Source organism: Hemicordylus capensis, chromosome 1 (assembly GCF_027244095.1).
Source record: "Hemicordylus capensis ecotype Gifberg chromosome 1, rHemCap1.1.pri, whole genome shotgun sequence".
NCBI lineage: Eukaryota > Metazoa > Chordata > Lepidosauria > Squamata > Cordylidae > Hemicordylus > Hemicordylus capensis.
In genome coordinates, this window is record NC_069657.1 from 134,896,980 (window position 1) to 134,924,029 (window position 27,050).

At 45.4% G+C, this 27,050-nt stretch overlaps 1 protein-coding gene across 5 annotated transcripts in view; it reads right to left on the reverse strand.

Annotated features, from left to right (window-relative positions):
* Positions 1–27,050, reverse strand: part of LRRC56 (leucine rich repeat containing 56) — a 110,645-nt gene that overhangs the window by 27,587 nt on the left and 56,008 nt on the right. For all 5 annotated transcript variants that reach the window (XM_053283522.1, XM_053283524.1, XM_053283520.1 and 2 more), the window contains exons 6-7: positions 13,152–13,248; positions 10,461–10,658 (exon numbers count right to left, since the gene is read on the reverse strand). In XM_053283522.1, coding sequence (XP_053139497.1) covers positions 10,461–10,658; positions 13,152–13,248 — 295 coding nt within the window. The remainder of the gene's footprint in view (positions 1–10,460; positions 10,659–13,151; positions 13,249–27,050) is intronic.

Here is a 27,050-nt window from a genome sequence, read left to right on the forward strand (position 1 = left end):
GATCTCTTGTATTGCTATCATGCAGAATTTTCACACATGGACTAATTTGTTCAGGTGGCGTAGATCAATGATGGGCTGAATCCCACCATCCCTCTTTGGGATCAGAAAATAGTGGGAGTAAAAACCCTCCCGCCTGTGTACCCACTGCACTGGGGTGATAGCCCCCTTTGCTAACAGCTCCTTCACTTCTTCTAGTAACGCTTGTGAAGGCTGAGTGAACTGCATCCCTGATAACATAGGAAGAACATAGGAAGCTGCCATATACTGAGTCAGACTATAGGTCCATCTCACTCAGTATTGTCTACACAGACTGGCAGCGGCTTCTCCAAGGTTGCAGGCAGGAATCTCTCTCAGCCCTATCTTGGAGATGCCAGGGAAGGAACTTGGAGCCTAGATGCTCTTCCAAGAGCAGCTCCATCCCCTGAGGGGAATATCTTACAGAGCTCACACTTCTAATCTCCCTTTCGTATGCAACCAGGACGGATCCTGCTTAGCTTAAGGGTACAAGTCCTGCTTGCTACCACAAGACCAGCTCTCTTCCCATAAACATTGGGGTCATTTTGAATTCTATGGCGTATCCCAAAGTTACAGTCTTGAGGACCCAGCGTGCTGATGTTATGTGGTGCCACACAGGGGCATGGCATGCTTGATGTTGGATGCTGGTAAGAGTATAGGCGCAAGGCTGGTGTTGTCCTTCATGTGCCAAGATGTTAATGTCCCTGATAGCAGGAAGGGAGAGGAGTGTAGTGGTGACAGTGGGTGGTCCTGAATCTCAAAGATGCTTTTGAGCTCTACCTGCTTTGTACGCTGGGACTGATTAGATTTCCCTTTGCCCTGATAAGTGCGCTTATGGTAAGGATGATAGTGTTTCCTAAAGTCATGGCCCTTTTGCTGTCTGAAAGTGGGCTTCTGTCTCACATAAGAACGATATTTGGAGCCATAGGAAGAATTTGATGTTAAGGTGGTGAAAGTTTTTGCAGTAAACTTTGATTTTTTCATTCACTCTATAGTAGAGTCAGTGTCCTCGCTGAAGAGGCCCTTACCATAGAAAGGTAAGCCCTCAGTTTTTTCTTTCATGTTGCCCTGAAGGTTAGTGGAGCAAAGCCAGGCATGCCTCCTCAGAGAGATTTCAGCAGTCAAGGAATACGAATCTGACTCAGTCAGGTGTTTGGCAGTACTAATTGTTGGTGAGTAAGTGCAGCTGATTTATTCATTGTCTGTTGGAAATTTTTCTTAAATTCCTCCAGGGAGAGGACGTCCAAATCATCCTGATGACCCTCCCACAAGCCATGGTTATATTTAGCTATACAAGCTGAACAGTTTGCTATCATAATGGACAGGCACAAGGTGGAGTAGATGTTCTTCCCCCAAATGTCCATTTTTCTCACCTCCTTGTCTGCAGGCATAGTATGGCAGTGACCTGTCTTAGAAGAGGAGGTGGCAAAGTCGATAACCAGGGAATAGAGGGCAGGATGCTTTAGAAGATACTGTCTTTTCTCCTGAATCCAATATAAGCTTTCTAGATGTTTAGAGGTGGGGATTGAAGTATGGATCACCTCTCATGCACATTTAGCAGCCCTGGAAGAGAACTGGAAGAGAACTGGAAGAGCCACAGGCTTAGATGATTGAGATTTAATCATGAAGTTATAAAAGGGATCATCTATGAAGTAGGCATTGACTTTAAAGGTGCAATCGGACTTTTGAAAGCAGTCGATGTCAAGATCGATGTTGAAGGTTTTGGCAGTTTTGAGGAAGTCGGTTTAGATGTTGATGCTGAGTCGATGTTGAAGTCTTAGGGTGGGATTTGTCCGATGTCAAGGGGCTTTACACCTTGTCATAAATGGTGGTGTGAAGCCGTGAAGCCCGATTTTTCCACCTCTGCTTAGAAAACGACAAGCATATTTTTCAAGAGGAGACACTGTGCTCCTCTCCTAAGCAGATCAGACACAGATCACGGAAATCTTTTGAGGGAAGCTTGGCACTACAGCCCGTGCACTTTTTGAAACTCCTTTTTTCCTCAGCCATGTTAGCGATATCCAAAATCGTAGTCTACATCTGTTCCTAGGTTGAGGTAATGCTGACAAAGTCTGGAAGCCATTTCCAAATCAAATACTGAAATAAACAGTTTGTTTTACCTTTTTTTTTTTTTAACAGATGAACTCTCAGAAGAACTTTTACTGATGAGGAGTGACAGCCCGAGTACTGAACGCAACAGCAGTCGAAAAAGAACTGAAGAACATGGCGCCTGGCCCACCTTTAAATAGCACACTGTAGGTGTGGAAGTGGTGCTCAGTTGTCTCAACAAGTTGTGGCATTCTACTGCGAGGGTCCTGCGGAGGCACAGAACCCCATCCTTCCGGATTTTGACAGATCTCGATCAAGATCTGACTGTAATAACAGAGCTGCTCAGCTCCACTATAAAGTTGAAAAATGCAGCTGTGCAACACAACGTCCATTGCAAATAATGAGTGTTGTGTTGTACAGCAACTGCATATGCACAACTTTACAATGGAACGAAACAGCCCTGTAAAACAACACTGTTGGACAGTGGCAGTGTTTGTGTGTAAACACACACAGGGGCTTGCTCCAACCATCTGTAAACCTATTCTCACAAGCAGTCTAACCCAGCCTAGGGCAGCCAAGCCTGGGTTAAGCTGCTTGTGTGCAGTGCTGGGATCCCGGCACTGCACGTCTGCCTAACCCTACTTTTTACCCTGGCTAGCAAGAGCGCAAGCTTAACCCCAGCACAGGGATAATGTAAGTGCTCAGGCTGCTTGCAGACCGAGCATGCATGGAGTCGGGCGCCTAGAGTACCTGACTCATGGGGGTGTACCCCAGTGTACCATACTTGTCATAAGAACATAAGAACCACCCAGCTGGACCAGGCCCCAGGCCTATCTAGTACAGCATCCTGTTTCACACAGCGGCCTACCAGATGCCTCTGGGAAACCCACAGGCAAGAGCTGAGGGCATGCCATGTCTCCTGCTGTTGCTCCCCTGCAAGGCTGGAGGTGGCCTATAGACTGCAAGACTAGTAGCCATGCAACTGTGGGATTGTCATTGTGAGATAACTGGAAGCTGGGACAAATTGTCCTGGCCTACGAAGATCTGCATTGCCAGGAGCAGTGTGGATCATGTGGGTGTGTGGCAGCATGCAGGAGAATGGACTGATGATCATCTGGGGGAAGGTACGATGACCAAACTGCATGAGGAGACATCCTTGAGATCAGACACAATGCTAGGGACCAGATGGGAAGCCCCGCAAGCCCCCAGGTCACAGTTGTTGATTCCAGTTGTTGATTCCTCACAAACGGCTTAAAAGTACCTTAAGCAGCCTTTAGGTCATAAGATTTCTGGGCAGACACAAGATCACCTAACCTACTACCTACTGCTTAGAGTGGCTGACTAATATTACATCTATAGTCTCTCCTATAAGAGGGTAAGTACCGAATACAGAAACACATAAATCAAGGTCATCTCCTCACATAGTGCATGTACTTTGTGTCATACATGGGATACAGATTTCCAGTTTGCAATCCTTTCCTGGTTGAGAAGTGCATCACATTACAGGTGCGGGTGCACACACGCATACACACACACACCTACTACTACAAAAGCAGCTGTGATAGAGACCACCACATTCATCATTATTGGTTTGTTGCTTTTGGTTTAGATATCAGAAGAAAGCAGAAACAGATGAGCTCATCTACTAATCAAATTAAACTCTGCAAACAAGAAGCCTTTAGAGAGAACTGTAAATGCAGTGGAATCAGTGTTTGTAATTTAAAAATAAATATGGAAGGAGCCAGACAGAATCAGTGGCTATATTAGTTGACATAAAATGTATATAATATGTATGCATGACTTCTGTGTCAGAAGGCAGCATGAAAATATGCAGCACAGCCTTAGCTATGAGCATTACCCACTCTTCCTGTTCATCTCTCCCATTTTTTATGGCTGTTAAACCAGGCTTGGCCAAGCCCTGCCCCCACTCCCCATGCCTGAGGCAGCCTGGACCTCTGCAATGTGCAAAGCATGCTGGGTGCCAATCCCCCACTCCTCCATCCACTGTGATCTGCTTCCCTTTACCCATAGCACACAGATTGTGCCACATGTTAATCAAAAATTAGACCCCCGTTCACCCACACAATGTCTCCCTCATCCCTCCTGACTCAACTTTGTGGCAGCTGATTTCCCCGCACTCACCCACGCAGATGCCCCCATCCACCCTGATTAGACCCTCAATACCAGACAACATCCCCATCCCCATATTTTTTGTTGGGCAATGGTGGTACCCTCCTTGCTCCTCCACCTGCAACCACTTGTGCCATGCTCCCTGCTTTTTGAAAACATAAGAATGCAGTACACAGAGCAAAAGGAAGTATGTGACAGACTGTGTGGAAGGAGAAAGCTGGTGTAACAGTGGCGGTGGCAGGGGCACAACTGTTACTGCCAGCTCCACTTCTGACAGGTAGGGGCAGTCACCTGTAGCTTTCCCAGACAACAGGCTTTACCACAGGTTTTTTGCAAGGCTTTACAGCAAGTTCAAAGTTGCCCCTGCAAAATATGGGAAAAGTGGATGTTTTACCATTACCAACCCTACAGGTAGTAATGGGCTGGATGAGGGATAACAAATTGAAGCTGAATCCAAGCAAGACGGAGGTGCTCATTGTGGGGGCTCAGAATCTGAGGGGTGAGTTAGATCTTCCTGTGCTGGATGGGGTTACACTCCCCCAGAAGGAGTAGGTGCGCAGCTCGGGAGTACTCCTGGACCCAGGCCTCACCCTGGTATCTCAGGTGGAGGCCATCGCCAGGAGTGCTTTCTATCAGCTTTGGCTGATTCGACAGCTGAGCCCATTCCTTGAAGAGCATGACCTCAAAACAGTGGTGCATCAGTTGGTAACCTCCCAGCTTGACTACTGCAATGCACTCGATGTAGGGCTGCCTTTGAACGTAGTTTGGAAACTTCAGTCAGTTAAAAATGCAGCAGCCAGGAGAGCAACCCAGAGAGACCATATTATGTCTGTTTTGAAACAGTTACATTGGCTGCCAATACGTTTCTGGGCAAAATACAAAGTGCTTTAAAGCCCTGAACAGCTTAGGTCCAAGTTATCTTAGATATGCTTTCTTCTGCATGATTCCCACCGCACGTTAAGGTCATCTGAGGAGGTCCATCTCCAGTTACCACCGGTTCGTCTGGTGGCAACTCAGAGGTGGGCCTTCTCTGTAGCTGCTCCTGGGCTGTGGAATGCATTCCTGGCAGAAATCAGTAATTTGAGTTCATTACTGTCTTTCAGGAGAGCCCCTAAAACAAACAGGTTGATCACTTGTAATCGATGATCTGGTAGAGATCCATTGACATCCATAAGTATGGGTTCTGCGCCTGTGCAGAGACCACATGGTAGCCATGCCTCAGCTTGTCGAGGCATCCAAGCCCCGCCCCCACGCTGGCAGCATGCTATTTAAGGGCGGGCTGGGTGCCATGTCCCTCAGTTCTTAGAGGACCGCCGTGAAGGACGACCATCCAGGTACGATGGTAGAATAACAGGATACAGAAGTGGCGAACAGCCTGCACACAAGTATGCACATAGCAGAGCACTACTGCAGAGGGGTGGTCCAAGAGGGTCTTATGGATGTCAACGGATCTCTACCAGATCATCAGTTACAGGTGAGCAACCTGTTTATCTGGATCAAAATCTATTGAGATCCATAAATATGGGTGTCTAGCAAGCTCCCCCAAGGAGGAGGGTGCAGAAGTGCTAATTGCAACACCCTTTTAAGTACACTTCTCCCAAAATTAGCCTCCGCAGCAGAGCGTACATCTGTGGTGTAGTGCTTGACAAAGGGAGTCTCTGTGGACCATGTAGCTGCCTTGCAGATGTCTGAAAAAGAGATCCCTGAAAGGTGTGCGGCCGATGAGGCGTAGACCCGGGTGGAATGGACCTTGATCGCTTTCGGGGGCATTTTGCCCTGCAAGCTGTAGGTGAGCTTGATGAGTTTGACTAGCCAGGTCAATAATCTTTGACTTGTAATGCATGCACCCTTAGACTTGCCTTTATAAGCCACAAATAGGTGCTCGGATGCCCAAAAATCTTTAGTGAGAGCGAGATAGAACAGGAGAGCCCTGCACACTCCAATGTGGTGGTTGGATTCCAGAAGAATGTGGGCAAGACAATGTCCTGATTCAAATGAAAATTGGAGACCACCTTCGGTAAAAAGTCAAGGTCCAGGCGCAACAGGACTTTGACTGTAAAAAACCTCGCATATGGAGCGTCTATTCTCAGAGCTGCAAGCTCACTCGCACGTCTCACTGATGTTATTGCCACCAAAAAGGACGTCTTCAAATTATGAGCGCAGGTCGAGACCACCAGCCTCCACCATGGCACATACGTGTTTATGTTATGATATCATCTCTTCACTGAGAGACACGCAAGTCGATGGCGGGACGTCTACTGGAGTTTCTACGAGGATATCCACATCCTCTGGGTCCGACTCCAAGTCAGAAGAAATATAATGTTCAGAGCCAGATGCTGTAGGTGAAGAGGGAACAGCTGTCTGCATCTCCACAGTGACATTATGGGCTGGAGAAAGCAGGCATGTCTGGGAACCAATGGTGCAGAGCAAATGTGGAGCAGTCTGTGTGCTTTGTTGAATCGTTTGTATACATCGAGTCTGTGAAGCCGCTGTCACACAAGTTATCGCAGGTTTGAGTTGTTGCAGCATAGAGACTGTCAGTGACGAGGGCAGTGGAATGTATGGTTTCCAAGGCTTTGTGCCCCCAGAGGAATATGGGGCGCCTGGAGAGCAGGTACCCATCCTGGGAGTCCCTGTAGCTGTGATCGTCGTAACATGTGAGAAACCACAGGAGTGCCATATAGTCACGTCATGGAGGTGGTCAGCTGACAAAGTATTGTCCAACTGCGGAACATGTGCAAAAGTGACACTTGGTTTGACGGTAGAAGGGAGAAATCCTCTGAACGTCGAAGTTGAAGGTGTACTCGAAGTCGAGTCCAATATAGATAACAAGGTCTGCGTGATCTAAGGGTCGAGAGCCACTGTGATATTTGTATCCGTCTCATTCTCCTCAACATCAAAGGTCAGCATCGATGTTTGACATTGAGACACTCTAGTCGACATGGAGACCATCGGCGTGTGTAGAGTCAACACGGGAGGCACTGCACCATGGCCGCTCAGCATCGACGCAGCCGGAGACGTTATCGGAGTCCTGGCTGGAGACAGAGAGCGAGCCCTGGAGACGGAGACCAACGGTATCGATGGACCGGCTGATTGAAGATGTTGGACAGCTGTCGATGCTGAAGCGTTGAGTGCCAGCACCAACGTCGAAGGATGGCATGGCGTCGAGGGTAAACAGCAAGCAGATGGAGGAGACGGAGTACGTGTTAGGTCAACTGTCTTCTGGTGTTTACCAGGAGGTGAAGATGAGGTCGAAGCAGAGTGGTGCTTCTTCGGCCTTGATGAAACATTGCTGTGGGAACTATGCTTACTGGATGACGAAGTCAATTGCATTGGAGACGCTGAGTAGGGATGTCCGAAACGTTTCGGATACAAAACGTTTTGTACCCAAACCAGCCTGTTTCGGGTGTTTTGTAGACAAAACAAAACACCCATTTTCCAGATCCAAAAGTTTTGTATACAAAACAAAATGCCCCTGTTTCGGCTACAAAACGTTTTGTTGTTTCGGACCTCCATTTTGTGGTGATCTCTGAGTCAGTCTCCATTTTGTGTTTGACATCTCTTTGAATTTCCCACCCTTCTGATCGGTGACCTAAATCATGGGATGACCTGCTGACAATTCCCTCCTTGTTCCACATTGGCTCTTTTGCTTCTTCCCACTCTTTACTGACCCGACATTGGCCAGAGGAAGGGTTGCTAACCCATGGTGTGCTGGTTTCTGCTGTTTCTGTGGTGTTCTGAGTGTAGATTCTCTAGTAGCATATGAGAGTGCATTCTTGTTTTTCACTGAAAATCTCATATGCTACCAGAGAATCTACAATGAACACCTCAGAAACAACAAAACCCAGTACCCCACAGGCTTGTGGGTATGGGGGTGGTTGGCACCCTATGTGCACTACACAACCCCTTGCCCCCCCAAGTGGAATTATGGTGAAACCTCCATTATTCCCTATGGGAGAAATCTTAAAAGACACGTAAACAACAAATCACAAAAGATCAGCCCTTTGCCCAATTCCTTTGAAATAATTCTGGAAGTTTCCTTGCCCCCATTGGGCACTACCACCCACCACACTCTGCTCTGGGTCATCCCTTTCCCCTTGATTTGAAGCGATACATTTGCTGGAATCCCCATTATTCCCTATGGGAAAATTCTTAAAGATGTGTAAACTTTTAAAAAAATCACCCCAAAAAAATCAGCCCTTTGTCTAATTCCTTTGAAATTTGGGTGGTAGCTTCCACCCATTGGACACTACCACCACCACCCACTCTTTTTGCCCTGGGACCCTTTTTAAAAATCCAAATCGATTCGGATTCGGAAAATTTGGCTACAAAACAAAACAGGGCTGATTCGGATTCAGAAATTTTGGGTACAAAACAAAACAGGGACGTTTCGATTCGGATACAAACCGAAACAAGAAAATTCCAAAATGCACACCCCTAACGCTGAGGCTGTACGCGGACCTCGACATCGAGGTCAATGTTGTGGCTCCTTGTCAAGCTCTCGACACCGAAGCTGGTGAATGCGAGGCCGGATGAATCGGCGTCAAAGTTGACTTTGTGGACTTCAACCGGTGAGGAGTCGATGAAGATGGTGGAACCAAAGACAATTTGGAGGCATCCTCGACATTGACGCAGACAGGTGTGGCTTACCCAGTGTCGAAGGACTTAATACCTCATCATAGATGGTGGCCCGCAAACGAAGTGCTCAATTCTTCCGCCTTTGTTTGGAAAAAGACAAACAAATCTTGCAGGTCGAGACATTGTGCTCTTCACCTAAACATAGCAAGCACAAGTGATGCAAATCATTCGAGGGGAGTTTGGCTTTACAGCCCTCACACCATTTGAAGGTCTTTTTCTCCTCAGCCATAATGGGGCATGCTTTTGGGTAGTCAGGTCCGTTCCGTAAGTCAAAATACCAGGGAAAGTCCATCAGTCAAAACGAGTCAAATCACCAAAACACAGATTGTCAGCCAGAATATGGGTCAAACACTATATTTTAGTCCAGAAAACAAATTTAAGAAGTAGAACTTACAGATGAACTTAACCGACAGGAGGCAGCAGACCGGAATCAGAATGCAACGGCGGTCAGAAAAGAACTGATGGACATGGCGCCCAGCCCGCCCTTAAATAGCATGCTGCCGGTGTGGGGCTGGGCTTAGACGCCTTGACAAGCTGAGGCATGGCTACCGCGTGGTCTCTGCACAGGCGCAGAACCCATACTTATGGATCTTGACGGATTTCAATCCAGATCCTATCTGTTTGGCCTTCCAGGGTTTTTAACTACTGTAAACTGTTTTAAATTGTTGCCCTGGTTTTCCAGGGTTTTTAGCTGTTTGAATGTTTAAATTGGTTTTATTTTGTTTTTATAGTTTTGATTTTAATTGTTAACTGGTTTTAATTGTTTTTATCCTGTTATAAACCACCCTGAGCCATTTTGGAAGGGCGGTATATCAATCAATCAATCAATCAAAATCGGGCTACACTCTTAACATTTGATGAAAAACCTGAATTGTGTGTGAAATGCTCTCTGATAGATTGCAGGGACTTCAGGGTAAATTTGGCTGATATGTGGATGCACATGGAGATGCGAACTAAAAGACAGGTGTAAAAATATCCCTGCTCACTCACTAATGGGGTAACCAGTGGGAAAGGCTGCTGAAGCCAATGGACTGCCTCTGTCAATCTACTGCCTGAGGCAACTGTATCACCACAGCTCATTAGTGGGTCAGGTGTGGTTAAACCTTTCTGTATAGTCCCACTGATTTCAATGGAACTTGCTTCCAAATAACATGGAAGAAATCCAAGTCAGAGTACATAGAGCTCAGTTAATCTCCAGACTCCTTCTTTTTAATGAACTGTGGCGTATCACCCATCTTGTTTAGTTCAGGCTTGTAATCGGTCACTTGTGTGCTCACAGGGTGAACGGCAGTTAAGCTGGGCAGCATTCATATGGCAAGCTATGGTGTACTAAGCAATATTATGTTATGATTAGATTTGAGCTCTATGTTAAGCTAAACAGTAGCATATTTTAAAATAAAATCTGCATACACAGACACACTCAGAGGCACTCTTACCCCTGGACTTTGGGGCTGTAGTCCAGGGCCTCCACACTCCCTGGGGCCCCCCAAATCCTCGTTACTCTTTGGTTTGTGTCCTCAAGAACTGACGTGTTAAAAAATGATGCTTCGCTTACAGCAGGGGGAGGGGCACTTCAAAGGCCTTCAGGTCCAGGCTCCAAAATTACTTAGGTGCACCTCTGCACTCACCTCTGAAGAGTGTGGGCTTGGCTTCAGGCAAATAGGGTTTCCCTCCACTGTAAGAATAGCTAATTTAGGACAGAGCCCCAGGTACTGAATCTGAGTGAGGTCTTCAATGTTGTTTCCTTCTAGGTCTAGAATTTCAAGGTGCTCCAATAGGCTCACTTGGCTTAGTTCAACAATGTTGTTGTAGGCTATGTAGAGCTCCTAAGAAAAATCAACAGTTTTGTAATGTAATGTAAAACAACTTTAAAAGAAGAAAACAGAGAACAAACACACAAAGCTAAAACAGTAACACACTTCAGAGCTATTTGAGCCATAAAATAACAAAAGCATAGGAGCCAATATAGCAGTAACAAGCCATATGGAAGAAATGTTTCACTGCCCATTTATAAGCTGCCAGTTATGGGGCCAGTGGGACCTCATGAGGAAAGAGTTGCATAGTCCGATGCACTGTCCTATATCCCCACCAACTGAACCTCTGCAGGTAACAGAATGTGAAGCAGAGCATCTCATGACAAATGCATTGACAAGCAGGTTGATATGGGGGAAGGTGGTCCTTCAAGTATCTTGAGTTCCAGTAATGCAGGGCTTTATAGGTAATAACCAGCACCTTGAATTGTGTCCAGAAACACAGTGGAAAGAAGTGAAGATTGAAAAGCACTGGAGCAATGTGTTCTGCCCAGATACCTGAAGTTTATGGACAGTATTCAAGGGCAGCTCCATGTAAAGCTTGTCACTGTAGCCCAGTTGTGATATGACTAACTGCAGCCAGCTCTGCCTTCTTCAGGAAAATGTGCAGCTAATGTACCAGCCAAAACTGGCAAATACACTCCTCATCACGAGGTCAGAGCTGAGTCCAGAAGCACTCCCAAGCTGCAAACCTGATCCTATAAGGGGAGCACAGGCCCATCCAAAACATACTGTAAACCCACACCAGAATCAGCTTTTGCTACTGATCAGTAGCATCTCAGGTATGGGTCCAGAGCATCCACAGCTTCCCTGGTACCAGATGGACAGAAGAAAGGTAGAGCTAGATGTCTTCAGCATTCTGCCGGCCCCATACTTCAAATCCCCAGATAACCTCTTCCAGCAGTATCATATAGGTGTGAAACAGCATGCGGGAAAAGATGGAACCCTAGGGGATCCCAGAGACCAATGGCTAAAGAGGCAAATCATATTGTCCCAGCACTAACTTCTGGAATCTGCCTGACAGGTAAGAGTGGGGCCACTGTAAAACAGTGCCTCCTAATCTCATCCCTGCCAGGTGGTTCAGAATGATACTTTGTTCAATGATATTTTTAAAATACCACTGAGAGATGCAGCAGAAACTAGGAGTGTACACAAAACCGGCTGGCCCAGTTCAAGTCCGAACCGGACCCAAACAGGACCGGGCCAGTTTGGTTTTGCCCTCTTCGGACCCCCCAATTTTTGTTTAGTACTTACCCCTTCCAGGGGGCTTCTCTGAGGCCACAGTGGGGTTAGGTGGTCTACGGAGGTTCCCCTCCCCACGCCGGCCTTCCTCATGCCAAAAATCGCCTGGTTTGGGCATTCTTTGGCCCTTTCTGGGCCTTTCCCCTTCGCAGCAGACATTTTGGAGGCTGCCATGCATGTGCAATGGGCCTCTGCATGGCCTGGGTCATGGTTCGGCCACATAGGGGAACATTGCGCATACATGGCAGCCTCAAAATGGTCACTGCAAGGGGGAAAGGCTTGGAAAGGGCCAAAGAACACCCAAACCAGGCAATCATTAGCACAAGGAAGGCCAGTGGGGGGGGGGAGAAGCTCTATGCCCCCTGTGGCTTCAGACAAGCCCCTCGGATGGGGTAAGTACCAAAAGATTTTTTAAAAATTACTTGTGAACCCCACATTCAGCCAGGAAGGGGAGTATTCAGTTCAACCCCGAACTGTTGAACCTGTTTGTACATCCCTAGCAGAAACAACAGATATGTACTCTCCCATCTACTGTAAGTCCTGGTGTAGGTTGTCTACCAGGGCAACCGAGGCTGTTTTAGTCCTGAAACAGAGCTTAAACTCAGATTGAAAAGGATCAAGTATCATCTGGAAAGCCTTAAGTTGCGCTGCCACTACCTTGCCCCCAAATGGCACAACTGAAAATGGCTGTCTATTATGTAGGATGATGGAATACAATGAGGGCTTTTTTTAGCAAAGTTCTTCATCTCTTCCATTTCCAGAGAGGCTCTTTCAACCCCTACTGCCCAATCAGCAAGCCCTTCTCTGGCTGCTTTAGAGCAGCTAGGATGGGCAAGGGATAAACAGGCATGTAGTTTGCCTCAAACCTCCAAGCAACCTGACCATTTTCTCAGACTGAACAACCTGGAACGTATCAATTAAAACAGGACAAACAGATGCTGAAGGCACATCAAGCTGTACATTTAACAAAAGCCAAGTTGGAGGATATGTATTAACTGTATCAGCAAAACTGGTCATAGTGGGCAATCAATGGTTGTTCACCACTGTCATTTGGGTCGTGATGTAATAGACCTTTCACCGCACAGAAAAGCTCTGAGAGGATGGCAGAAAAGTAATATTTCTTTGGCGCCATCCCCAGCATATTTTTAAATTTAAAAAATCTTGAGACCTATTTCTCTTCAGAGGGAGAAATAAGAAGCATAAAGTCACCAAACATGGAGTAAACATGTCACGTGAATGAATATTTCAAATCACCAACTGTCCTACCTTCAAAAAGCAGCAAGAAGAGATCCCATCTAAATCTGGAAGCCCACAGCGAGCCATCCACAGGACTTGAAGATTAGACAATGCTGTTCCAAGATCCCTTAAAAGAATAACATTTGACGTTGAGGGCAAAGTTTACTTATTACTTATCACAGCAGACTTGTATTCAGCAGCTCATACAAGTTGCCAGTGCAACCTACGAAGGAAGAAACTCACAGAAATGGCATTTCAGCTTTTATGGATAGGAGTTTATGATTTTGCTTATTGATGTACCCTAGTCAGAGCCCAATAAAAGCATAAAAGTTTCCAGAAATGGCTGACATGCTCCATGGTGTAGCACAGGTGGTTCAGAACTGCCTGCGCCACTGTGGGACTTCAACACACATGCCTAGAGTGCTGTGTGAAAGGGCTGTTCTGGTACAATTCACCCTTGCACAATCACAAGTTGTGCGCTACTTGCATTATTCCCAATGCAAACATGTGACTTGCAATTGCACAAGGGCGAGTTATACCAGAACAGCTTTCTTGTGCAGCACCATGAGTGTGTGTATTACAGATAAAGCTCTGTAGTGGTGCAGGAGGATCTGAACTGCCCTTTCACTGTTGGGCATATCAGCCTATATCTTTTGTATTCTTTAAAAGCTGGGGCAAGAAGTTGAGAGTTCAAAGGCAGCATAGAAGTATTCTACAGGGGAAAGGTCTGCTTGTTTTGAAACATATACCAAGGGTTCAGGTTTCATTGGGACTCAGACAATGAGCCTGAAAAATCACATATATATATATGGATCTTTTCAGAGATACAAATTCACATAGAGATACAAATTCACTCATGACACACATGCAAATGCACACATATGCCCACAACATATACAATGAAGACAAGACAGGGTGCGGTGTATTTTCTGCTTATATCCTTCATCAGCCCCTGCTCATACTCTTCAGGTTTCCAAGCAATCTTCCATCCAAGTAATTTCCAAACTCTGTGTCACGAGATAATTGCTAGTGTGCAGGCAGTTATAAGGAAAGTTCCTGTGAGCCCAAAACACCTACCCATAAAAGAGGAATGCCTGCTGAATTGGGTGTACCACAATTCAAGCTTGAATTAATTTGTATTTAAAAACCAGCCTTTGATCATTCCACACTGCAGTAAGAAATGCATCTATTTGTAGGTTATCCCCACATGTTAACTGTAGTGATTTATCCAAGCAATGGGGTTCTACAGAAATGCAATCATAGAACCACAGACCAGAATACAAGGCACTGTCCCTCAGGGATGTTAACACAAAATTGCTCACTAATAACTTACAAGAATTCAGATGTTCAAATTTACATTGTAAAATCTCTCTTTTCTTTGAATATTTATATACTGCTCTTCAACAAAATTCTCAAAGCGGTTTACATAGAAAAAAATAAATAATTCATAAAAGAATTATTTGGGTCCCCTGTCCACAAAGGGCTCACAATCTAAAAAGAAACATAAGGTAGACACCAGCAACAGCCACTGGAGGGGTGCTGTGTTGGGGATGGATAGGGCCAATTCCTCTCCCCCGCTAAATATATGATAATCACTACTTTTAAAAGATGCATATTTGCTCAGTTAGCAGGGGTAATTGAGAAGGCTTATGCAAGGCTTTTAACACAGCCTTCCATAATATACATCTATGACATCCACTTCTTCAAGCTGATAGCACTTATTGAAAAAAATGGGGGGAGAGCTAGCTTGGTTCAGCACAGAATGGCATTTGTAAAGAATAACAATTTATTTAATACATCCTCTAGTCAGAACTACTGGGAATAGGTCAATCTGAGCCAAAAATTATTGGATGGATACCAGGAGAAGTCTTCCTTTGGCTCTTCTAATATAAACCTAAAGTTAAGTCCAGATGTCGTGTCAATGACCTTAGCGCTTCACCGGGGGGGGGGGGCGGCGGAATGCCAGTGGCAGCCCAGTCTCAACAGCACTTTACATCTGCAAAGCCTACTGAAACTAAGAGCAGAGAATTTGCAAGTCTCAAGACTATAAGGGTTTCTTTTCAAACGGATTAATCTCCAAGACAATGATCCTGCTCTCTCTGTGCACTAGAAAAAAGCAAGAAGGAACTCCTTACAGGGTTCCAGCATAATCCTCCCCTCCCTTGCCATGTTGCTCTAGCACCAAGCACACCATGAAACACCAAGACACTCATATCAAACCAAGGCCTCCTACATCTCACCTTGAAGTGCCCAGCAGCCTTGGCCTCCCAGGCCAGGCTACCTGGAGCAAGAGTAGGGATGAGCTCACACCTGGGGGCCTGTGGAGGAATGGGCTTCTGGATGCTCCCACACGGAATGAAGAAAGCCTTGATTGGACATGAATGGTCTGGTGAATGATCAGGCCCTCATATAGGTACAGATTCAGCAAGTGAAGGGGGAAAATCTCTGTTAAAGCCCCATGTTTGAGGGGACTTGTTCACTCCTGGCACTTTTGAATCGAAGGTCAAACTCGGGCTCTCATTCAAAATGCAACTTAGTACTTGAACATGTATACCAATTTCCATTCCAGTGACTGAGTCATCAAAGAATACACTGAATTGTGTGTTACATTCTACTTGTTCCCTTTTAAAATGGGTGCAGGGGTTGAGCTGGGCTTCAGAGAAAGTTGCCCTGAATATGCATACTAATATTCATTCCAATGTTTCTGTTTCTATGGAAATAATCAGAGTGTCCTGTGGCGTCAGCTCCAGGTTGGTATGAGCCCTCAGACCAGCTGCGGAGCCAGCCAAACAGAGACCTGGGTCTGGCCCCACTCAGCGGCCCCTTCCAGTTATGTCTCGTGTGCATGATGTCACATGCAGGTGGTGTGGTTTGGGCTCCGGAGGAGCTCCAAGCGAACTCCCCCCCACACACACGCCCGGGTTCCCTTTCCCTCCCTCCAGAGGGAAAGAAAGGGAAATATGGCCTATCAGGCAGCCAGCGCTGCCTGAAATGACAGGCACAGAGCTTGCTCGAGACTCTTGGAAACCCAAGCCACACACCCCTGTGGGCTTCAACAGCCCCTTTCATTGGCAGACCGGGTTCTTTGAACCCGTTCACACAATGGTGGCTCCGCCCCTGCCTCAGACATGAGTGCCAGGGGCCTCGGTGGGAGGGGCAGCTGCCTTTGTGTATGTGGGGGGTGGAATTGGTGGCAGTTCCTCCTAATTCATGCAGATAGAGGGACTTGTCTCTCCCTCCTGCTTCCCTGTGCATACTTGCTCGAGAAGGGAATTTGGCAGTGGCAGCAGCTCCTCATCTGAGCAATAGCTGTTGTTACATCCCTTTCCATTGGCTGATGGGGAACTGGAACCAATGGGCTTCCTCTAGAACCTTTCAGAAGGAGGGTTTACAGATGGGGATATTGTTAGTTAGGGAATGGTGATATTGTCATGGGCATCTCAGTCAAGAGACCCGATGCCAAGGCTGCCTTCTCCTCACTCTCCATCTACAAATGGGAACATTTGGTGAGGTTACATAAGAAAAGACATGCTGGATCAGGCCCAAGGCTTATCTAGTTAAGCATCCTGTTTCACACAGTGGCCCACCAGATGCCTCTGAGAAGCCATTAGACAACAGCTGAGGGCATGTCCTCTCTCCTGCTGTTGCTCCCCTGAAACTGATATTTAGAGGCATCATGCCTCTGTGGCTGGAGGTGGCCCACAGCCACCAGACTAGTAGTCTTTGATAGACCAGTCCTTCATGGATTTGTTTAAGCCCCTTTTAAAGCCATCCAAGCTAGTGGCCATCACCACATCCCATGGCAAGGAATTCCATAGATTAATTATGTGCTGTGTGAAAAAGTGCTTCCTTTTGTCGGTCCTAAATTTCCTGGCAATCAGTTTCATGGGATGACCCTTGGTTCTAGTGTTGTGAGAGAGGGAGAAATATTTCTTAACAAGTATTTGAAAGTCCTAATATAAATTAACATTTTGTTCTAACAAAAGCTGCTTCTTTCCTTTCACACCCCACTTACTTGATTTTACTTTTAAAAACCAGACCACTCAGACTTTGTAGCTAAACAGTAGCAAAATGGGAGTTTTTGATGAAAGTTCTTTAGCTGTATGCAGATGGCATATATGACTACAGTCTGCTGCAAGACATCATGACCCAGCCTGTTGCCATGCCTTCCTCCAGTAGTGACTCAGAGTCAGATACTGAGTGGGTAGAACAGATGCTGGTCCCCATTCTGGCCCCTACCAATGTGGGAAGGTGAAGCTGCACCATGCCACCAAACCAGAAGGCTGGATCCTCCCAAGGAAGCCCCTTCAAGGTCTGGGCCCCTGAGGCAGCACCTGAGGGACCCGAACCCGCCAACAGAACCAGCCTCCCCTCCATCACAACACCCCTTACTAACAGCACACCAGCAGCAATCTCAACAATCTCAAACAATTGCTCATACCAGCAGCAATCTCAGGTGTGGAGGTGGCATCTGGGGGGTGGGTGCTTAGTTCTAGGCTACTTGAGAATTCAGTTAGGGGTGTGCACAAACCGTTTGCTGCCAATCCGGTTTGCCTTGAACCAGGTCATTTCAGCAGCTAGATCACAAACTGAATGGGGGTGGTTTGGTCCACAATCGAACTGGACTAAGCCCGGTTTGGGTGAACCAGTTCATAAGCAAAGGGGTGGCAGGGTTGGGGTGCAAAGATAGGTAGAAAGGTCCTTACCTGGCTGGTGGAGCCCCAAGCATGTGTGAAGCTTTGTTTAAGAAGCCGACCATGTGGTGGCCATCCAGTTCTGGCCTCCATGGATGCATGGAAGCCATTTCCATGGCCATGCAAATGGCATCCACGCATGTGCAGACGCCACACAAATGGCCTCCGCACATCCACGGAGGCCAGAGCTGGGCTGCTGCCATGTGGGTGGCTTCCTAAACAAACGTGTGTGTGTGCTGGGGGTGGGGAAGCAGCCGTGCCAGCCAGGTAAGGACCTTTCTGCCTCTCTCACCACGCCTTAACATTTCCTGGACCCCCACCGCCTTAACTGACCACCCTTCACCAGATTCCCCTTTACAAGTATTAGCTGTCCGAACCAGTTCAGTCAAATGGAATAGCCAGTCATGTCGACCAAACCGGTTCGGAAGCTAATACTTGTAAAGGGATTAGCATTGCCTCAGCCTTGCCTTGCTTCATGGCCACCTTACCTCAGCCTAGCCTTGACCAGCCTCAGCCTTGTGGGCACTTAGGACAGAACAGGATACAAGACTGGCTGCACAATTTATTCATATTAACATTTCTATGTCATTTTTCTCCTCAAAGAGCCCTCTAAAGTGGCATACAGAACATACAATAAATTCCTCCCAGTTCTGTGGCACTACCTCTCTTAAGGCCAAAATACTCTGCACAGTTACCTGGAAGTAAGCCCTACTGAACACTACAGGATTTACTTCTGAATAAATCTGCATTGGATTGTGCTACAAAAGGTGTTTAGGGTGGAGTATCTGACACAACCTCCTCCATGGAAAGGGAGAAAGGGGAGGGGTGCGCTTCTTCCTTCCCCATACATAAACAACCCCTCTTTCCCAACATTTATACTGTTAAAGATCTGTTGTCACAATTATTTATCAACTAAATAAAGTCAATCATTTTCCTAGCCAGGAGCATTCTCATCTTTGTTTTGTACTGGATGGCTAATTATATATCACAACAACGTAAATTAGCACTTCACACATAGAACCTGGTACTAAATAACAAGACAGGTGTCATTTATTATGCCAGTTAGTGGCACTGGTGCTTTTCACATGCAAAGTTTTCATTCATTTTTGCAGAACGTAAGGCAGTCTGTGTTTAATTGTGATAGAACATAGATAAAGCTGTACTAAGAGAGCTGAAAGAGGTTTGAGAGGAAATTTGCTTCCAGCAGTGGTGGTATAGTGGTTAGACTGTTGGTCTAGAACCAGGGAGACCCAAGTTCAAATCCTCATTCAACCATGAAACTCATTGGGTGACTCTGGGCTAGTCACGTAACTCTCAGCATAACCTACATCACAGAGTTGTAGTGAGGATAAACTTAACCATGTACACAGCTTTGGACTTCTTGGAGGAAGAGCAGTGTATAATTTATATATATATATATATATATATATATAGAGAGAGAGAGAGAGAGAGAGAGAGAGAGAGAGAGAGAGAGAGAGAGACTTTGCTCCTCTGCCATTTCTGGTCAAAAGGGTTTTGCAGGTTTTTTTAAAACAATACAGAAACCTGTAATGCCACAAGTGAAAGTAGGCTGCAAGTACATATCACAAGCAGTGGTCCCTCTTCCTAATCTTCAACTGTATGAAGAAACTGACCTGCCTGTAAGTCATAGGTTCTAACAACTGTGCCAGTGTGGTGTAGTGGTTAGAGTGCTGGACTAGGACTGGAGAGACCCAAGTTCAAATCTTCATTCAGTCATGAAACTCATTGCGTGACTGGACTAGTCACATATCTCTCAGCCAAATCTACCTTGTAGGGCTGTTTGAGGATAAACATAACCATGTACACTGCTCTGGGGGCTCCTTGGAGGAAGACATATACATGTAAAAATAAATAAAATAAATAAACTGAAGGCCAGGTTGCCTACCACAATTATTTTAAGCTTTCTGCAATCAGGTATCTGGTCATTATATTAACCTATTTATTCAAATGACCCAGAAGGCATCTGTTTTGGTCACACAACTAATTGCTTGGTTAATGTAAGTAATTAGGGTTAGTACGTTGCTAATGATTGCAACACTGGATTATGATTTGTAGTTTATACTCAGCTACTAAGTCACAAAACATCAGTGAGTTCACTTCCCTATAACATCAAGAATGTCATCTTTGTGAAAAGGGACACACAGTCTGGAAGCCACAAATCTGACAAGAGGAATATTCTGATTAGGTTTCTGAGTTTGAAAAGCACAGTCTTTTAAAAAAATATATTGTTATTCAACATTAATTTACAATACTCAGGCGGCAACCCTATTTATACACTGGATAGAAAGCCACTTGGAAACAGTGGGGCTTGCTTTTGAATACAGCATGCATAGGATTGTTATTCTTTGTTAATTAGTCTAACTGAGCCTAAAATCATTCTTAGTGATCTTAAAACTACTGATTATCATGCTAATATATAAAATATCCCTTCTCCCTGCTTTTGTTCCCTAATCTTTAAAGATAACTGCACTCAGAGTAGGGCTGCCATGGCTGGAACTGGAGAAAAACTGTTTATCTTCCGGCTGGAGGGAAAGAAAAAGCAGCTGTAATGGTTCCTGTCCACCGAGGAGAAGAGAGAACTGTTTTAACTCCCTTCCCTTTCCTAGGTTTTTTGGGGGGGTGGGGGGGTGGGGGCACATGACTGAGCCAGGCAGGCCCATTTCTCCTTCACTGCCTCCCCCTCGTATCTGCTTCTTTCTCTAGGCTCTCTCTCTCTCTGGACTTGGAAGCAAGCAAAATAAACAGCAGCAGCAGCTCAGCATGCTCACTCTGCTCCCAGCCCTTCAGCCCAAGCAGCTGCCCTCAGGCACACAGATACATGGGCCAAGGCAATCAGCAGCAGGGCACGCCAGACAGGTGAGGTCGGGGTCAGGCTGTGGGTGTAACTAGCGATGGCTCCAGGAGCATCCACCAGCCTGGAGACTGGATAGATTTGTGCTACAGCATGAGCACATTCAGATGAGGCTGCTGGTGCAGTTGCAGGTGAGTGGGTGACTGCCCCACTGAGGAGGCAAGAGACCCATACAAATAGGGGTCTCCTGGGCACAGCCACCCTTTTAATCTACACATGGCCTCCACCACCCCTTCCAGTCCTGAAGCAGAAAAGGAAGGCAGGGACTTCTTTGGCCACTGCATTTGTGAAGTGCTCCAAGTGCTCTGCAAGTCCAGGAGGAAGCCAGCATGGCTAACAGGTACAGTCAAGGAAGCCATAAAAGGGAAGAAGACTTCCTTCCGAAATTGGAAGGCCTGCCCAAATGAGAAGAACAGAAAGGAACACAAACTCTGGCTAAAGAAATGCAAGGTGACAATAAGGGAGGCAAAAAGAGAGTTTGAGGAATATTTAGCTAAAAGTATCAAGGGGAATAACAAAAACTTTTTTAAATACATCAGAAGCAGGAAACCTGCCAGGGAGGCGGTTGGACCATTAGACAATGAGGGAGTTAAAGGGATCATTAAGGAGGACATGGAAGTTGCAAAGAAGCTAAATGAGTTCGTTGCGTCCGTCTTCACAGCAGAGGGTACTGAGCATATACCTGTTCCTGAACCAGGCTTTTTGGGGCTGGAGGCTAAAGAACTGAGTCAGACAGAAGTGACGAGAGATGATGTTCTAAACTGTGATGGGAAAAGATGGAAAAGCTGAAAACTAGCAAATTGCCACGGCCAGATGGCGTCCATCCATGAGTCCTCAAAGAACTCAAATGTGAGATTGCCGACCTCCTTGCTAAAATATATAACTTATCCCTGCAATCACGCTCTGTACCGGAGGACTGGAAAGTAGCCAATGTGACACCGATTTTCAAAAAGGGATCCAGGGGAGATCCGGGAAATTACAGGCCGGTTAGCTTAACATCCATTCCAGGCAAATCGATGGAAAGCATCTTCAAGGATAAAATCGTAAAACACACAGAAGAACAGGCCCTGCTAGAAATGAACGAGCATGGCTTCTGCAAAGGTAAATCTTGCCTCACCAACCTTTTGGAGTTTTTTGAGAGTGTCAACAAGTGTGTGGATCAAGGTGATCCAGTTGACATAGTAGACCTGGACTTCCAAAAAGCTTTTGACAAAGTTCCTCATCAAAGACTACTGAGGAAACTTAGCGGTCATGGGATAAGGGGACAAGTACATGCATAGATTGCTAACTGGTTGAAAGACAGGAAACAGAGGGTAGGTATAAATGGAGAGTTTTCACAATGGAGGGAAGTAAGAAGTGGGGTCTCCCAGGGATCTGTACTGGGACCAGTGCTTTTTAATTTATTCATAAATGATCAAGAAGCAGGGGTAAGCAGTGAGGTGGTGAAATTTGCAAATGATACCAAACTCTTTCGGGTAGTGAAATCCAAAATGGATTGTGAGGAGCTCCAAAAGGATCTCTCCAAACTGGGGGAGTGGGCGACAAAATGGCAAATGCAGTTCAGTGTTAGCAAGTGTAAGGTGATGCACATTGGGACGAAGAACCCAAGCTTCAAGTATATGCTGATGGGATCTGAGCTGTCGGTGACTGACCAGGAGAGGGATCTTAGAGCATGGTGGACAGCTCGTTGAAAGTGTCGAGTCTATGTGCAGCAGCTGTAAAAAAGGCCAATTCCATGCTAGGGATCATTAGGAAGGGGATGGAAAATAAAACGGCTAATATTATAATGCCCTTATACAAAACTATGGTGCGGCCACACCTGGAGTACTACGTACAATTCTGGTCACCACATCTAAAAAAGGACATTGTAGAACTGGAAAAGGTGCAGAAGAGGGCAACCAAGATGATCAGGGGCCTAGAGCACCTTTCTTAGGAGGCAAGGCTACAACACCTGGGGCTTTTTAGTTTAGAAAAAAGACGACTGCGGAGAGACATGATAGAGGTCTATAAAATCATGCATGGTGTGGAGAAAGTGGATAGACAGAAATTCTTCTCCCTCTCCCATAACACTAGAACCAGGGGTCATCCCATGAAATTGATTGTAGGGAAATCTAGGACCAACAAACGGAAGTACTTTTTCACGTAACGCATAATCAACTTGTGGAATTCTCTGCCATGAGGTGGTGACAGACAACAACCTGGATGGCTTTAAGAGGGGTTTGGATGACTTCATGGAGGAGAGGTCTATCATCAGCTACTAGTTGGAGGGCTACAGGCCACCTCCAGCCTCAAAGGCAGCATGCCTCTGAGTACCCGTTGCAGGGGAGTAACAGCAGGAGAGAGGGCATGCCCTCAACTCCTGCCTGTGGCTTCCAGTGGCATCTGGTGGGCCACTGTGTGAAACAGGATGCTGGACTAGATGGGCCTTGGGCCTGATCCAGCACGGCTGTTCTTATGTAAGTCTTTTGGCTTTTTCTTCCCTCCCCCTCAAGCTGATTAGAAGGCAGGGAGGCAGGGAGCTTGCTTTTGCTTCTGTGTTTGCAAGGATTGTTTCACATAAATACAGCAACCCAACAAGTCCCTGGGCCCTGCCCCTTTTCAGCTCCAGCTAGAAATGAGGGCTAAGAATTATCTCCCTCCAAACTTAGAGCTGGAGAGCGGAGAAGGAAATTTTCTCTGAATATGCCCTGCATTTCAAAGCAGCAGCATAAGGTCAAATAGAAGGCCCCTCTCCTTGTGGGAGGAGCCTGGTGACCACAAATGTTAAGTCAACCACCAAGGTCAGCCAAAACTGGTGGACCCCTGCGGATGGTGAACAGGTCAATTGATCTAAAACAGCACAATTATTAACTTTTAATATGAACTTGTATATACAGTCTACCTAAGACACTTTCCATCACCATACTTAAGAGAGTTGGGGTAAATCCCCTGCTAACTGGGCAAAGAGGCACCTTTTACTGTGGTGATTCTCTTTATTGATTAGGGGGAGAGTAACTGGCCCTATCCACCCCCAGCACAGTACCTCCAGTGACTGTTGCTGGTGTCTATCTTGTGTTTTTTTTAGAATGTGAGCCCTTTGGGGACAGGGAGCCATCTTATTTATTTATTATTTCTCTGTGTAAACCGCCCCGAGCCATTTTTGGAAGGGCGGTATGTAAATTGAATTCATAATAATAATAATAATAATAATAATAATACCTTGGCGTGGTTGTGGGGCTTGCGTGCTCTGAGGAAGGTGAGAGCTATGCCAGAGGTCCAACCATACTGGACAGGTCTCACCAGAAGAGCCAGACGAAGAGTGCCTCTCCCATCAACAATATGGTGGGACGTAACTTTAATAAATCTATACTGGATCGGTCATTGCCCGGGTCAACAAGGACCACGCCAGGTGCTGGAGTCCCTGGACATCTGGTGGCAAGTGGGCAACAGGACTCAGGGTCTTCAGTTGAGCAACCAGGGTCTTCAGTTGAGCAACCAGGGAGACTGCAAGGTTACTGGAAGAAACGTCGCTTAACAAAAAAAAAAAAAAATACGAAAAATGCCAACAAGGAAATAATGATCTGCTATTACAAGTCTAGTCCAACTAGAAGAGGTTATTTTAAAAGAATGTACCAAATATGGAAAGAGAAGCATCCAGATACAGAAATAACAGAACAAAGGCTAGCAGACCAGAGAAGATTCATAATAAGAAATAAAGTATTCACAGAAGTTGAGCTGGAAGAACTGCAAAGAGCAACACAGGCTCAAGATATGGAAGAAGAATTACCACCAACTGAAGAAGTTGCTCAGGCGCAGGCAGAGGAGGTGTTGGAAATAGAGGATGCCACTGTTGCTGAATTGTTTCAAAATCAAAACCAGGCAACCTCCCCTTTGCCTTTACTTCAAAAACCCATATGTCGTTTAACAGAAAAGCAACAAGAACTAAAGCAAAAAATAACTGAGCACACAACCAAACAACCACCAGGGTTCGACTTCCAGCTCTAAAAACAGTTGCCAAAAACCAACTTGCTCAGGCATTAAAAGATGTCAATGCTGCACTTGCAGAAATAACAACCAATAACTTGCAAGAAACAAACCAACTAATGTACAGTGCAGCAACAATAACAACACAAGAGCTCAGATATAAGATCAGTGGACCTGTAAAAAAAAAAAAAAAGTCGAGTCCTTCCCAAGGACCTGGGATGTCAGAATATTGTTATCAATATTGTTCTTGTTGTTATTATAGATATCGTCGTAGATATCTGGTATTGCTATGTCAATTATTTTAATTTGTTTTTCTTTCTTCTCGACTACAGTGATATCTGGTGTATTGTGTGGCAGATGTTTGTCTGTTTGTAGTCGGAAGTCCCATAATATTTTTGCATCTTCATTTTCTACAACTTTTTCAATTTTATGGTCCCACCAATCTTTGGCTAATAATAATACAATCTTTAGCTTGTATTTTTTGCAGATGTTCCAGTGTATCATCCCTGCTACCTTGTCATGCCTTTGTTTGTAGTCAGTCTGTGCAATCTTTTTACAACAGCTGATTAGGTAGTCCACTGTTTCATCTGCTTCTTTACAAAGGCGGCACTTGCTGTTTGTTGTTGACTTTTCTACTTTTACTCTTATAGCAATAGCAATAGCAATAGCACTTACATTTATATACCGCTCTATAGCCGGAGCTCTCTAAGCGGTTTACAATGATTTAGCATATTGCCCCCAACATTCTGGGTACTCATTTTACCGACCTCGGAAGGATGGAAGGCTGAGTCAACCTTGAGCTGAGTCAACCTTATTGCATTTGTTCTTACTGCCTGTTCTTGTGCAGCCAGTATCAAACCCTCTGTTTCTTTCTTCAAGTTGCCATTCTTAAGCCATTGCCAGGTCTTGGTGATGTCTGATTTTCCACTTATATTGTGCAAATATTGACCATGCAATGGCTTATTTCTCCATTTTTCTGCTTGGTTCTTGACTTGTTCTTTCTTGTAGGCCTGCTTGGTTTCATTGGTGTTGAATAGTTTCGCATTATTGACCATTTGAAGTGCATCTTCTTCACTGTCCTTGCTATAATCTTCAAGGCCTCTTTTCTCCTCCTCGACTGTTTGATGGACTTGCAGCATTCCTCTTCCACCTGAGCTGTGAGGGAGGTATAGCCTATCTACATCACTGCGGGGGTGCAGAGCATGATTGATGGTCATGATTTTCCTAGTCTTACGATCTAGCGCCTCTAGCTCTGCCTGGGTCCAGTCTATTATTCCTGCACTGTATCTGATAACAGGTATAGCCCAGGTGTTTATGGCTTGTATGGTGTTCCCGCCATTGAGTTTGGACTTCAGGATTTTTCTAACTCTCCTGATGTATTCACTTCCAATTTTTCTTTTAATTTTAGTGTGTGCGATGTTATCAGCCTGGAGAATGCGCAAGTGTTTGTAATGTTCTTTCTCTTCCAGGTTATTGATGTTGCTTCCATTGGGCAGTTCTATTCCTTCTGTTTTTGTTATTTTCCCTCTGTTCACTATTAATGCAGCACTCTTGTCTAGTCCAAACTCCATTGCTATATCGCTACTGAATATGCGGACAGTGTTTAGCAGTGATTCGATTACTGACTGGGACTTTCCATACAACTTCAGATTGTCCATGTACAGCAGATGGTTTATTTGACTTGATGTTTTAGAGGTTTGGTATCCAAGGCCTGTTTTGTTTAGTATTTGTGAAAGTAGAGTCATGGTGATTACAAACAACAGAGGGGATAGTGAGTCCCCTTGGAAAATACCTCTTCTAATGCTAACCTGTCCAAGTATCTCGCCATTGATTATTAACTGTGTACTTCACATGCTCATTGCTTTTTAAATAAATATCTGAATGTTTTTGCTGACACCAGTTGATTCTAAACATTTTAGTATCCATGTGTGAGGCAATGAATCGAAGGCTTTCTTGTAGTCAATCCATGCAACACTTAGATTGGTTTTTCTTCTCTTGCAATTTTCTAAACTCATTTTGTCAATCAGCAGCTGGTCTTTTGTGCCTCTAGTGTTTGGGCAATTTCCTTTCTGTTCAACTGGAAGCTGTTTGTTAGTTAATAAGTGTTGCATCACTTCATCTGCTATTATTCCAGTTTATAATTTGAAAATGGTTGGCAGGCAAGTTATCGGTCTAGAATTACTTAGAACTGCACCTTTTGCTGGGTCTTTCATGATGAGATGAGTTTTCCCAGTTGTTAGCCATTGTTCAATATCACTTCCTTGCAAAATGTGATTGAACTGTCTTGATAGTTGTTTATGAAGGCTTGTTAGGTGTTTCAGCCAAAAGCCATGCAGTTCATCATCGACTAGTTCAGTCCAATTTTTAATTGTCTTTGCTCTTTCACTTATTAATTCTGGT